Source organism: Diabrotica virgifera, chromosome 9 (assembly GCF_917563875.1).
Source record: "Diabrotica virgifera virgifera chromosome 9, PGI_DIABVI_V3a".
Taxonomy (NCBI): domain Eukaryota; kingdom Metazoa; phylum Arthropoda; class Insecta; order Coleoptera; family Chrysomelidae; genus Diabrotica; species Diabrotica virgifera.
The window spans coordinates 179,372,780-179,384,794 of record NC_065451.1 but is presented as its reverse complement, the minus strand read 5'-3'; the positions used below and the strand labels follow the sequence as shown (position 1 = coordinate 179,384,794).

Below are 12,015 nucleotides of genomic sequence, written 5' to 3'. Positions count from 1 at the left end.
TGGTTTAAACGCCTACAAAATTCAACTCGTGCGCAATATCTGAGGCCGATTGACCTTCCGAGTCGTTACAGTTTCAGATGAAGTGGTCTTGATAAGCTTGCAGAAGATCCACTGTTTCCGAATAAAAATTGTTTTCCGATTAGGGCCATTTTTGGCATAATCAAGACGTGAATAAACAAAATGCCCATATTTTTGTTGATGAGCAACCCAAAGTGGTTCAAGAGTTGCCATTACATTCAAGCAACTGTTTGGTGTGGTTTACGGGTGTGGCCGATTGAATCGTAGGTCCATATGTCTTTAAAACGGGGGCCGTCCAGAATGTTACTATGGATGGAGACCGTTATCGCACCTTAGCCTACCGCTCCACGGGCGAGAAATTGACGCTAGCAGTTAGTAGCCGTAAAACGAACTTAAGGTTCCACGGAACGGAATAGGAATAGCCGAACTGTACCAACTACAGGACTTGCGCGTAGTCGGTTCAGTTCAGCTATTCCTATTCCGTTCCGCGGAACCTGAAGTTCGGTTTACGGCTACTGCTAGCGTCAATTTCTCGCCCGTGGAGCCGTAGGCTTAATAACTGACTATTCGGTGCCAGAAATTGAAGCTAGTAGTTTCAGTGACATTTGATTCCAAACATATGGCAACAATTGCCATACAGCCCGTGAAAGTATGGCTTTACTGCGAAAACGATTCGGTGAGAAATTTATTTCACGCTTCAGACCAGTGAATTAGCCGCCTATATCCTATGACATCACACCTCTTGACGTTTTCCTTTGGGGACACCTAGTCCCGCGCAACAGTACTTTTACATAACTGTAAAGAATTTTTATCAAATCTTAGGCAAAGCTATACGTCACGACCGCTAGTTCAGAGAGATATTTTTCTAAACTCAAATTAATAAAATCATATCTTCCTAGCACAATGTCAGAAGCATTGAAAATGAAGATATACGCAAAACTATACGTCACGACCGCTAGTTCAGGGAGATCTTTTTCTAAACTTAAATTAATAAAATAATATCTTCCTAGCACAATGTCAGAAGCATTGAAAATGAAGTTGTCCATCAGATATATATTAATAAAATTGTAGATACATTTGCGGGTAGTAGTGCACAAAGAAAGCTGTTCATCTCATAGAATGATGCGTACTATGTAATTTTTTTTAATGTTTGTTCTATTTTGTTCTATATTTTGTATTCCAATAAAGATGAGAAATGCAAGTTGTTATGAACAGAGCATTATTACGCTAATACAAATAAGTTTTTGTTACACAAATCGTATTTAGTAATTGTTTAAAGGGGCAACATTTCCAATTCTGCGGGGAGGCTCCGACGGAGTTTGTTACGCCACTGGGAAGATCATCCACCGACGCTATATTTATAATGAAGTAAGTGCAATAGAAATCATTAAAATACAAAAACCGGCATATTTATGTTTCGTGGACCTTAAGCAGGCATCTGACATCGTCAAATTAAAGGACGTTTTCTATTTATCACCTTTAGACCTTCACCCAGCAGGAAAAAGGTCTAAAGAAATCATTACCTGCTTGTTTAACCGAGGTTTCCATAAGTTTCAATCCTTCATGGTCTACAAAAATGATTTTGGGTTTTACCTCTTTCAATAAATACACTGATTCCATAAGGGATAATCTGGGATCCATAGGTGCTACCGGAACATTTAAGAATATACTAGAAATGAATGGCACTGAACTTTCTTTTTGGTTGTAAGAACAAAGCACAACAACATCGTCTTTAGTTAAGTTTCTGGTGGAGAGATGGCACGCTGTGCGTATACATCGTAGTAAAAGTTCACCATACGTGTCTTCTTCGTCGGTATCAGCAATATACTAAAACAAAATAAGGCTAATATCGTTGATTCAATAACCGAATTCGTATTCAATCAACGGTAATATTACCACAAATAGAATCCCATCCAGTGGCGTGCTGGCCATATAAATGAATCGGTGCAATCACCGAGAGGCCGCGGCCTCTTGAGGCAGGTCAAATAGGTTTTTTTCACAATAAATTTTAGATGTAACAAAAAAAAATATTTTTTTAATTTCAAGAATATTTCAAAAACATTTTTAGCAGTTTAAGTAAATTAATAAGACGCAACATAAACGAATGAATCAAAACACAGAATTTTAAGAAACCTGAGGCTATAGTTGAGTTTTAATTTCAGTATTTTATAAATGCTAGAATATTCCACAGGGTGATGCGAACTTTAAGAAAAAAACACAGTTTGATTGGTACACCCGGTATACAATGAAAATTTACCTGTTTAATAACAATATTATTAGAGTGGTATTGTTAAAGCATCAGGCTATATCATGCTCAAAAAATCACTTAAATCGGCCAACAGGTTTAGAAAATATAAGACATCAAAAATGACCAATTTTTTAAGTAGGCCGATTTCTATGCACTTAAGTTTAGTATATAAGCATTTATTAACTCTATCAGTGACACAAGTATCTTGCGAAACAAGGTTTTCAACATTGAAATACATAAAAAAACCGGCTAAGAATTACTTTAACACAAGATCACTTGGAAACATTTATGCTAATGGCTATAGAAAAAGAAGTATTGGCTTTGTACGAGCTTATATTAAAAATAATGAAATAATCGACGAATTTGCTCAAAAATCTACTTTAATGCGGAAATTATTGATCGAGAGTTAAGTAAATGTTTTAAAAAATAAAAAACGATTAAAATCCTGTATAAAAGGTATATATTTAAAAATCCCTAAAGAGGGCTACATCACAGAACTAGTTTTCCATTGGATGACCAATCATCATCAGTGCTTACGTGATCTAACATGCTGACCACCAAAATACAATACATATTGTAAAAAATATATTAGTCCAGAGAAATAAGATTTTTCTCGTGACACATCACCCTCCAGGCTGAAACCAAATTTTTTGAGTAGTATGAACATCTATATTAATAACCTTTATGTTTCCTGCAGCCGATTTTGGTGATATACATTCATAGTTATAAACAAATGAAGATCAAAAAACGGTAAATTTTCGCTTTTTTCTTCTATAACCAAAAAGTTAAGCATTTTAAACAAATTTGAGAGTAAGAAACTCATAAATCGTCTAAAAAATTTCAATGTGACGTTCGCTGAATATGTCTATCCTTATTGGTTGCTTAGAAAATTGCAAAATAAATCATAAATTTTCAGTTTTTATAAATATTCATAACTTATGTAAATATTAAATTAGAACCTTCTTATTACACGAATTGCTGAGAGTTCTGGTGCTTAAATTATATTTTAAATTTCAAAGCAATTGGTCAAATACATAGTTTAAAAGTTATTTAATTTGTTTATTCCAAATTAATTTTTTTTGCAACACTATAAGTCAGAAAATTATGAGGTTACAGTAAGACTTCCGACAGTTTGTGGAAGAAGAACATTTACACTATTGACTTAATTTTAAAAAAATGACAAAAAGTAATTTTAAACAGTGTAAAATTATTTTGCAAAAATACGTCGATTTTTTGTTTACTTATAAACAATTAGAATAACTTTTTAACCGTTACCCGTAGAAAAATTATTATTTCATATTTGGAAAGACTGAATTCTTATACACATTTAGAAAGAAAAACAATTGTCCTAGGACAATTAGGGACGAAGTTAGCCCCCCTTTTTTTAATTTACATGTTTTTGCAAAATAATTTTGCAGTATTTAGAATTATTTTTTGTCATTTTTTTTAATTAAATTAATAGTATAAATCTTCTTCTTTCATAAACTATCCAAAGTATTGGTGTAACTTTATCATTTTCTGACTTATAGCGTTGCAAAAAAAATTAATTTGGGATAAACAAATTAAATACCTTTTAAACTATTCGATCAATTGCTTTGAAATTTAGGGTATGATTTAAGCACCAGAAGTCTCAGCATTCCGTTTAATAAGAACGTTCTAAGCTAATTTTTACATAAGTTATGAATATTTATAAGAACTCAAAATTTATGATTTATTTTGAAATTTTCTAAGCAACCAATAAGGATAGACCTATTCAGCGGACGCCATATTGAAGTTTTTTATACGATTTATGAGTTTTTCACTCTCAAATTTGTTTAAAATACTAAACTTTTTGTTATAGACGAAAAAAGCGAAAATTTACCGTTTTTTGATCTTCATTTGTTTATAACTATGTATATCATCAAAATCGGCTGCAGGAAACATATAGGTTATTAATATAGATGTAAATACTACTCAAAAAATTTGGTTTCGGCCTGGAGCGGGTTGTGTCACCAACAGGATATTTTTTTCCTTATTTCTCTTAACCAAACTGGTAAAAACCCTTTAAAATTAATCCGTCAAGGAAACATAGATTAAATATGCGAACTTAAACATGGATGTTCAAAATATTCCTCTAGGTACCATCTGAGCTCTAATTGAACTTGTTCACATGTTGTGATAATAGACGGTAAAATGAGGATAAAAGACCGCTTTTCTATAAAATCACCGGGCCGCTTAAAAAGGTCCAGCACGCCACTGATCCCATCCAAAAACATACAGAATCTTTCGAGATTCAAATAAAATAAAGTAAACGACAGATATACTCGCAATTATTTATTGTTACCTCTCGACGACCGGTTTCGCTCTCTACACTATGCAGAGCATCTTCAGGCTAACGGTAAAAACTAACTAAATGCTACAAATAAAAACCAGAGTTAGAACAATGTCTGGTTATAAAAAGATGCTAAAAAGATCCAAAAGATCAAGCCAATATTGAACAATATATATGTTATAGTTAAGGCCCGAATTTCAGTCACTCCTAGGTATGACTAGGCAATCCTCAGGTTTGACTGACTGTCTTAGTCAAAGCCCGAAATAAATTACAGTTTTTTTTTGACTAGTCAACCCTAGGAGAGACTAAGTTGGTCAGACAAAGGTCGAAATTTAATTTTATGAAATCGGGGTACTAGTCAAACCCCGATCATCTATTAAAATGTCGTAATTTGTTAGATAAGTTTACTAAAACGTCATTTTTTTATTTTAATAAAAAATTAGTGTTTATTCTCACATGTTGAGGCAGTATGGCATTTAGTGTTGTACAATACGTTGACCTTTTACACTTAGATAATTTTGAAGAGCATTTCTTAGTTCAGTAGCACTTTTAAAAGTCTTGTCCTCCAAATTTATAATATTTTGTACTAATTTCTCTTAGAGACATCTTAACGTTTGTAACATCTTCGAAATTAAGAAAATGCTCTTTGCATTATCTTACTTGATTTCTTGAAAAAGTGTGTTTATTGTTCCGTATTTCGTACCAACTCTATATAGACTGTCAATTGTTTTATCCTGTATGATACCCAAAATATTTCGAGCATCTCCTTTGGCTCTATCAAAGCTGATGATAGGTATTGTTACAATTTTTTCGATCGAAATTGGAGGAAATTACACCAAACAAATGTGTGTTACACATTAACAAATGAGAAAATAATTTCATTAGATATTTAAAAATATTATTAAAATTTTTACACAGAATAAAAATAGTTTAAGGAAATAGCTTCCACAGAATTGTATGAGTTTAGTATACACTCCCAATATTTCCAATAATTCTCCTTTTTTTTTAATGAAACGTTATTTGAGCTTGTAATATTGTGAGGCAGGAAATTTTGTGTTGTACGTTTCCCACTCTGAATCAATCAAAATCCGTCTGAGTTGAGCGAACGCAGTTTGATTCTTATTTACACGTAATTTGGTAATTTCTTCAGATGTTGTTTGTTGTATTTGCCAAAAAAAGAGCTCTGACGCATATACGTGCATAATTTGTAATCAGGTGGTACATGTTGCGTGCGCTTGCACACTTGGTGCATACTATGAGGGTTTTGAAAGAAAAGTTACATGCATGCGTTGTGCACAGACAGAAAAGATTAAAATAAATAAAGCAAAGGCAATTGAAGGTCTTCATGTACAGGCTAATGCTATGAAACAATATAGTGAAAAAAAATTCCTCCAATTTCGATCGGCAAAACTGTAACAATACCTATCCCCAGCTTTGATAGAGCCAAAGGAGATGCTCGAAATATTTTGGGTATCATACAAGATAAAACAATTGACGGTTTATATAGAGTTGGTATAAAATATGGAACAATAAACACACTTTTTTCAAGAAATCAAATAAGAGAATGCAAAGAGAATTTCCTTATTTTCGAAGATTTTCCAGACGTTAAGCTGTCTCTTAGAGAAATTAGAACAAATGATTCTAAACTTGGAAAACAAGGCTTCATAAAATGCTACTACAATAAGAAAACTGCTCTTCAAAATTATGTAAGTGTAAAAGGTCTAACGTATTGTGCAACTCTAAATGCCATACTTACTGCCTCAACATGTGAGAATAAACACTATCATTTTTTATTTTAATTACGACAATATACAAATAATAAACATTCAAAATAAAAACTGACGTTTTATTAAACCTAATCTAACAAATTACGACATTTTAATAGCTGATCAGGGTTTGACTAGTCAAACCTCGATTTCATAAAATTAAATTTCGACCTTTGCCTAACCAACATAGTCCAACCTATGTCCACCGACACACCGAAACCCAATTTCACCATATTTTCAAAGAAGGTGAACTTCGTTCGCATCTCTGATGTGATATATAATTGTGTCGACATCATCAGCAAAAGCGGCTCCTTTCGATACATAGGTGCAAAGCTCTAAATAGCAACGAAATCAAATTTTAATATCATTGGTACCATACTATAGTATACCTACTTGTGCTATGCAATGTTTATGTTTTTTCATTCTGTTAAACAAATAATTTCCAAGACCGCGTGGATCTGGTTCAAATTTAGACGGAGTATAAAAAGTATATTCTTCCTCAGACCCTCCACTGTTGTTAGGCTCAGCCTGTGGATCTAAAACTAAGAACGAACTAAGATGTAAAATTAAGATACTATTAAAATATTTTTAGGTTTTATCATACCATAAGCATTTAAACACACAAACATTGGAAAAGTCTATAGTCCAGAAAGCCACTGCGCATCCGCTAGGAAAAATATTCTAAAAATTATTTTTATCTACTCTATGTCATATTATGTATAAGTTTTTAGTTTGTGAAAACTGTCATTATACACTGGGCTAATTAGCAAAATACAAGGAAAAGTTATTTACCAGCAATTTTATTGCTGAAATCGAACCTTATTATTGTATGTATTAATAATATAGGTATGCACAGTCCGCAGATAGTGTGCTACTTTTTTTATAAACAAAATGGCGCCCGAAAATCGTGTTTTTTTCAATTTTTGCTCTATAACTCCAAAGATTTTAACTTTACACCAAAAACACTCAAATAAAAATTTACCGCAATTAAATTCTGCATAGCGACGTGTTGTTTTCGATTCACTTCGACGAAAAATTTCCCCGGAAAATGCAGGTTTTTCCAACAAAATCTTTAATTTTCAACTAAAATTTTAGATAAGTAATTGTTAATCAATAATTAAATACCTTGGTAATGTAAAAGCCCTTTTCGTATAGATTATAATTCCAGAAGCCGATGCAAATTGAATGAACAGTTTAGCAACAATTTAATTGTTAATTAAAAATTTACGGTCTCCATAATAACGACAACTATTATGATGCATAAGAATAGCTATGATTTTTTCATAAAAAGAAACTATACCTATCTAATGTACTTTACAGAATTGAAATTGGACTATTTAAGCGGCCTCAGGAATATTTTAAAATTAAAAATAATTTTTTGGCTTATAAACAAATAGAATATCTCGGGAAATATTAAACTAAATTAAATTGTGAAAACAGTATTCGAAAAACAGCGGTAGGACGCTTATTTTCAAAGAAAAAACGTTTAATTATGATGAATAGTTCCTGAGATACAACCGGTCAAAGTTGACCGGAATTTACGGCAAAGATATAAACAATAGGATCATAATTTTCAAACCATCATCTTTTTAGTTTTGTCCTCTTTCTCCACACCAATTTTCATATCCTTAAAATACTCATAACATATATTATTATAACAAAAACTATCGATAATACGTGTGAAAATTGCCAAAAATAGCAAAATTCCAATCAAAAATTAGGTTGGAGAAAATGTAACCCTCAAAGTTCAAAATCGGTATACGTTAAAAAAATGCATTTTCTCGGCTTCCCATGGAGCAATTTCCTTCATTCTTTTTTTGTTCTCTAATAACTCGAGTAGAGCCATCGAACTAATGCATTATTAAATGTCAAACTTGCTTTTGTTTTGTTATAATAGATTAATTTATTTATAAGAACAGAAAACTACATATTTTTTCCAGTTGTAGGCTTTTTTTTTTTAGATAAACTTACTACAAGTGTACCTTTTAAAGTTAAAAACATAAATATTCTCATTTTAAAGCTGTATAATTATTTAAACAATTTTTATTTAAACAAATTAAAATTTTGTGTTATAAAAAATAAATTAATTTATTATAACAAAACAAAAGCAAGTCTGACATTTAATAATGCGTTAGATCGATGGCTCTACTCGAGTTACTTGGGAACAAAAAAGAATGAAGGAAATTGCTTCGTGGGAAGCCGAGAAAATGCATTTTTTTAACGTATACCGATTTTGAACTTTGAGAGTTACATTTTCTCCAACCTAATTTTTGATTGGAATTTTGCTATTTTTGGCAATTTTCACACGTATTATCGATAGTTTTTGTTATAATAATATATGGTATGAGTATTTTAAGGATATGAAAATTGGTGTGGAGAAATAGGACAAAACTAAATAGGTGAAGGTTTGAAAATTATGATCCTATTTTTTATATCTTTGCCGTAAATTTCGGTCAACTTTGACCGGTTGTATCTCAGGAACTATTCATCATAATTAAACGTTTTTTCTTTTAAAAGAAGCGTTCTGCCGCTGTTTTTCGAATACTGTTTTCACGATTTAATTTAGTTTAATATTTCCCGAGATATTCTATTTGTTTATAAGCCAAAAAATTCTTTTTAATTTTAAAATATTCCTGAGGCCGCTTAAATAGTCCAATTTCAATTCTGTAAAGTACATTAGATAGGTATAGTTTCTTTTTATGAAAAAATCATAGTTATTCTTATGCCTCATAATAATTGTCGTTATTATAGTGACCGTAAATTTTTAATTAACAATTCAATTGTTGCTAAACTGTTCATTCAATTTCCATCGGCTTCTGGAATTATAATCTATACGAAAAGGGCTTTTACATTACCAAGGTATTTAATTATTGATTAACAATTACTTATCTAAAAGTTTAGTTTATAATTAAAGATTTTGTTGGAAAAAACCCGCTTTTTCCGGGGAAAGTTTTCGTCGAAGTAAATCGGAAAAAACACGTCTCTATGCAGAATTTAATTGCGGTGAATTTTTATTTGAGTGTTTTTGGTGTAAAGTTAAAATCTTTGGAGATATAGCGCAAAAATTGAAAAAAGCACGATTTTCGGGCGCCATTTTGTTTATAAAAAAAGTAGCACACTATCTGCGGACTTTGCATACCTATATTATTAATATATACAATCGTAAGATTCGATTCCAGCAATAAAATTGCTGGTAAATAACTTTTCCCAAAAATGGCCTATTCTCCGATAATCAGCCCAGACTATTATAGATAGCAGTGCGTGAAGGATTTAAAGTGTGCGTGAAGTAACAATGTATTTTAAATGGGATTTACTTTTCGCACTGTTTTTAACTTTCGCGTTGTCATGGTGACATGGTGACAATCCTTAACTTTCGCGTTGTCATGGTGATGACAATATGAGCAATAAATTACAACAAAAGTTTTGACAGTTCTGTGGTTTGAAAGTAGTTAGAATTTTTAAATGTCAAAGTTCTAAAAATTGTAGAATAGAAATGAATTCCAGTGACGAAGAGTTACGGCTTTTTTTATTAGTTTATCGTAGATAAAATATTGTATGAAACTGCGCGGGAAGTACTTTTTGCGAACTTACGCGATTTATAGCACTCGCTCCGTTGTCGCTCGTGCTCTAAAAATCTGTTTCATAAATAACTATTTTTGCATCGAACAAAGTTTTTTTAAGTTTTGTGGATCATTTCAAACAGAAAAGATCTTTAGTGACTTTTCTCGAAAGTTAATAGTTTTTGACATATAAGCGATTAAAAATTTAAAAATTGCGAAATCGGCCATTTTTAACCCTCAGAAACTACGTCAAAGACTGAAAATTTCGATGTTGCCAAGGTAAGAAGATATTTTTTGAACATCGATTGATGAAATCTCGAAGAGTATTTTGCAATACAATATCGAAAGCCTCTTTGTTTTTTAATTGCCAATCAAGCGGGCGCTTGATTGGCAACCGTTGCATGTATATGAACCGGTGTAAATATATGTGCGGACAAATATTTTGATTTTTTTTTTCAGCATCTTGCTTGAAAATATCCCCTCTTAACAAATTTGTATGTTGCCTACACAAGCGATAATTTACGGCGCTGTAAGGGTAGTTGTTTTATTATTGTTACAAACGCCATCTGTTTATTTCAAACCATAAACACGAAGCATTTTTGTTGAACAGAATATTATTTTAATATTAAGAGTGATCGCCTAGTGGCTATAACTCTATTGGTTGAATATTTTTCTAAATGGATATACATTGCTATGACATATATCTATTTACTTCACTACTTAATCTAAACTTATTCTAAACTTTTACTTGTTGTCTATTGTCTATAGGCAGGGCCGCCGCTACCATGTGTGCAAAGTGTTCATCGTACACGGGCGGCCAACAATAGGGGCGGCCAAAAGCAGGCCACTGATGATAATACTTTTTTTAAAACGAAAACCAATTCAAATAATTATTATTATTATTATTTTATTATTATTATTATTAACATTCAATAAGAATAGAGGATTAGAATCCTATTATACTCTAAAAGCTAAACAAATTTTGGTACTTAGCTGTTTTACACTTATGCTGATTTACATATAATTAAATTAAAAATACAATCAATTATTATCGAGTCTATTCTTAAAACTATTTGTACTAGGAGCCATAGCGACATAAGCCGGTAATGAATTCCAAGCATAAACAACCCTATTTGATAAAAAGTTTAACCTGATGTTGGTTCTGCAGAGTTCTCTTCTTAGCTTTCTGGGATGGCCTCTTAACCGCTCATCTGTATTTATTGTAAAGAAATTTCTGAGTGAAGAAGTTTCGTAATGAAATGAATTGAATGTTGTAATTAAGTCGCCTCTAAGTCTGCGGGCGGATAATGGAACTAAATCCATGATCCTTAAACGATCTTCATATGAGGGACGCACCAATGAATACGGGATCCGTGTTACTCGTCGCTGTACATTTTCCAGCATATTTACATCACGCTGAAGAACCGGACACCACACTGAATTAGCAAATTCTAATATAGGTCTCACATAAGTTTTATACAATTTTGCTAAGGTTCGACTGTCACAGGACGAAAAAACTTTACTAATAAGATATACCATGCTATTGGCTTTATTACACTGTTGCAACGTTTGAGGAGTCCAGGAGAATTGTGAGTCTATTAACACGCCGAGATCAGAGTGACAATCGGTCATTTTTAAAACGGTGCCGTTAATAAAATAATTTAACCGAGGGTTATTCTTGCCGAGATGAAGAACGACACATTTTTCTATATTAAGCGGTAGCAACCAGTCAGTACACCATCGAGAAATGCTGTCCAAGTCTTTTTGCAAACACTGAGAGTTTATTTTAGGATTGTTGTACAGCTTTGTGTCATCCGCATAAATTATATAGTAATAATAGAAATAATTCTAATTCTAAACTCTAATAATCCAAACAATAATTATTATTATTACCTGATAATACTAAAATGCGTTTCATTTATCATTTATAGTTTTTTTCTGTTCTGCGCATAGTTTAAATCTGGCGTGAATGATGCAGTAATAAAAATAAGTTTTGAGTATATGGAATTTTTTAGTACTTTACAGGAACTATATGTATTTTTTTCTTCTTCGAATATTCGACGGAACATTTTATTAAAGCACCTTTCAAAGTTGACATTGAAGCATTGTCGG

At 32.0% G+C, this 12,015-nt stretch overlaps 1 protein-coding gene across 4 annotated transcripts in view; it reads right to left on the bottom strand.

Moving 5' to 3' along the window:
* Window positions 1–12,015, bottom strand: part of LOC126892159 (uncharacterized) — a 138,275-nt gene that overhangs the window by 77,371 nt on the left and 48,889 nt on the right. For all 4 annotated transcript variants that reach the window (XM_050661630.1, XM_050661629.1, XM_050661628.1 and 1 more), the window contains exons 2-3: window positions 6,737–6,885; window positions 1,542–1,845 (exon numbers count right to left, since the gene is read on the bottom strand). In XM_050661630.1, coding sequence (XP_050517587.1) covers window positions 1,542–1,845; window positions 6,737–6,766 — 334 coding nt within the window. In that variant the 5' untranslated portion in view covers window positions 6,767–6,885. The remainder of the gene's footprint in view (window positions 1–1,541; window positions 1,846–6,736; window positions 6,886–12,015) is intronic.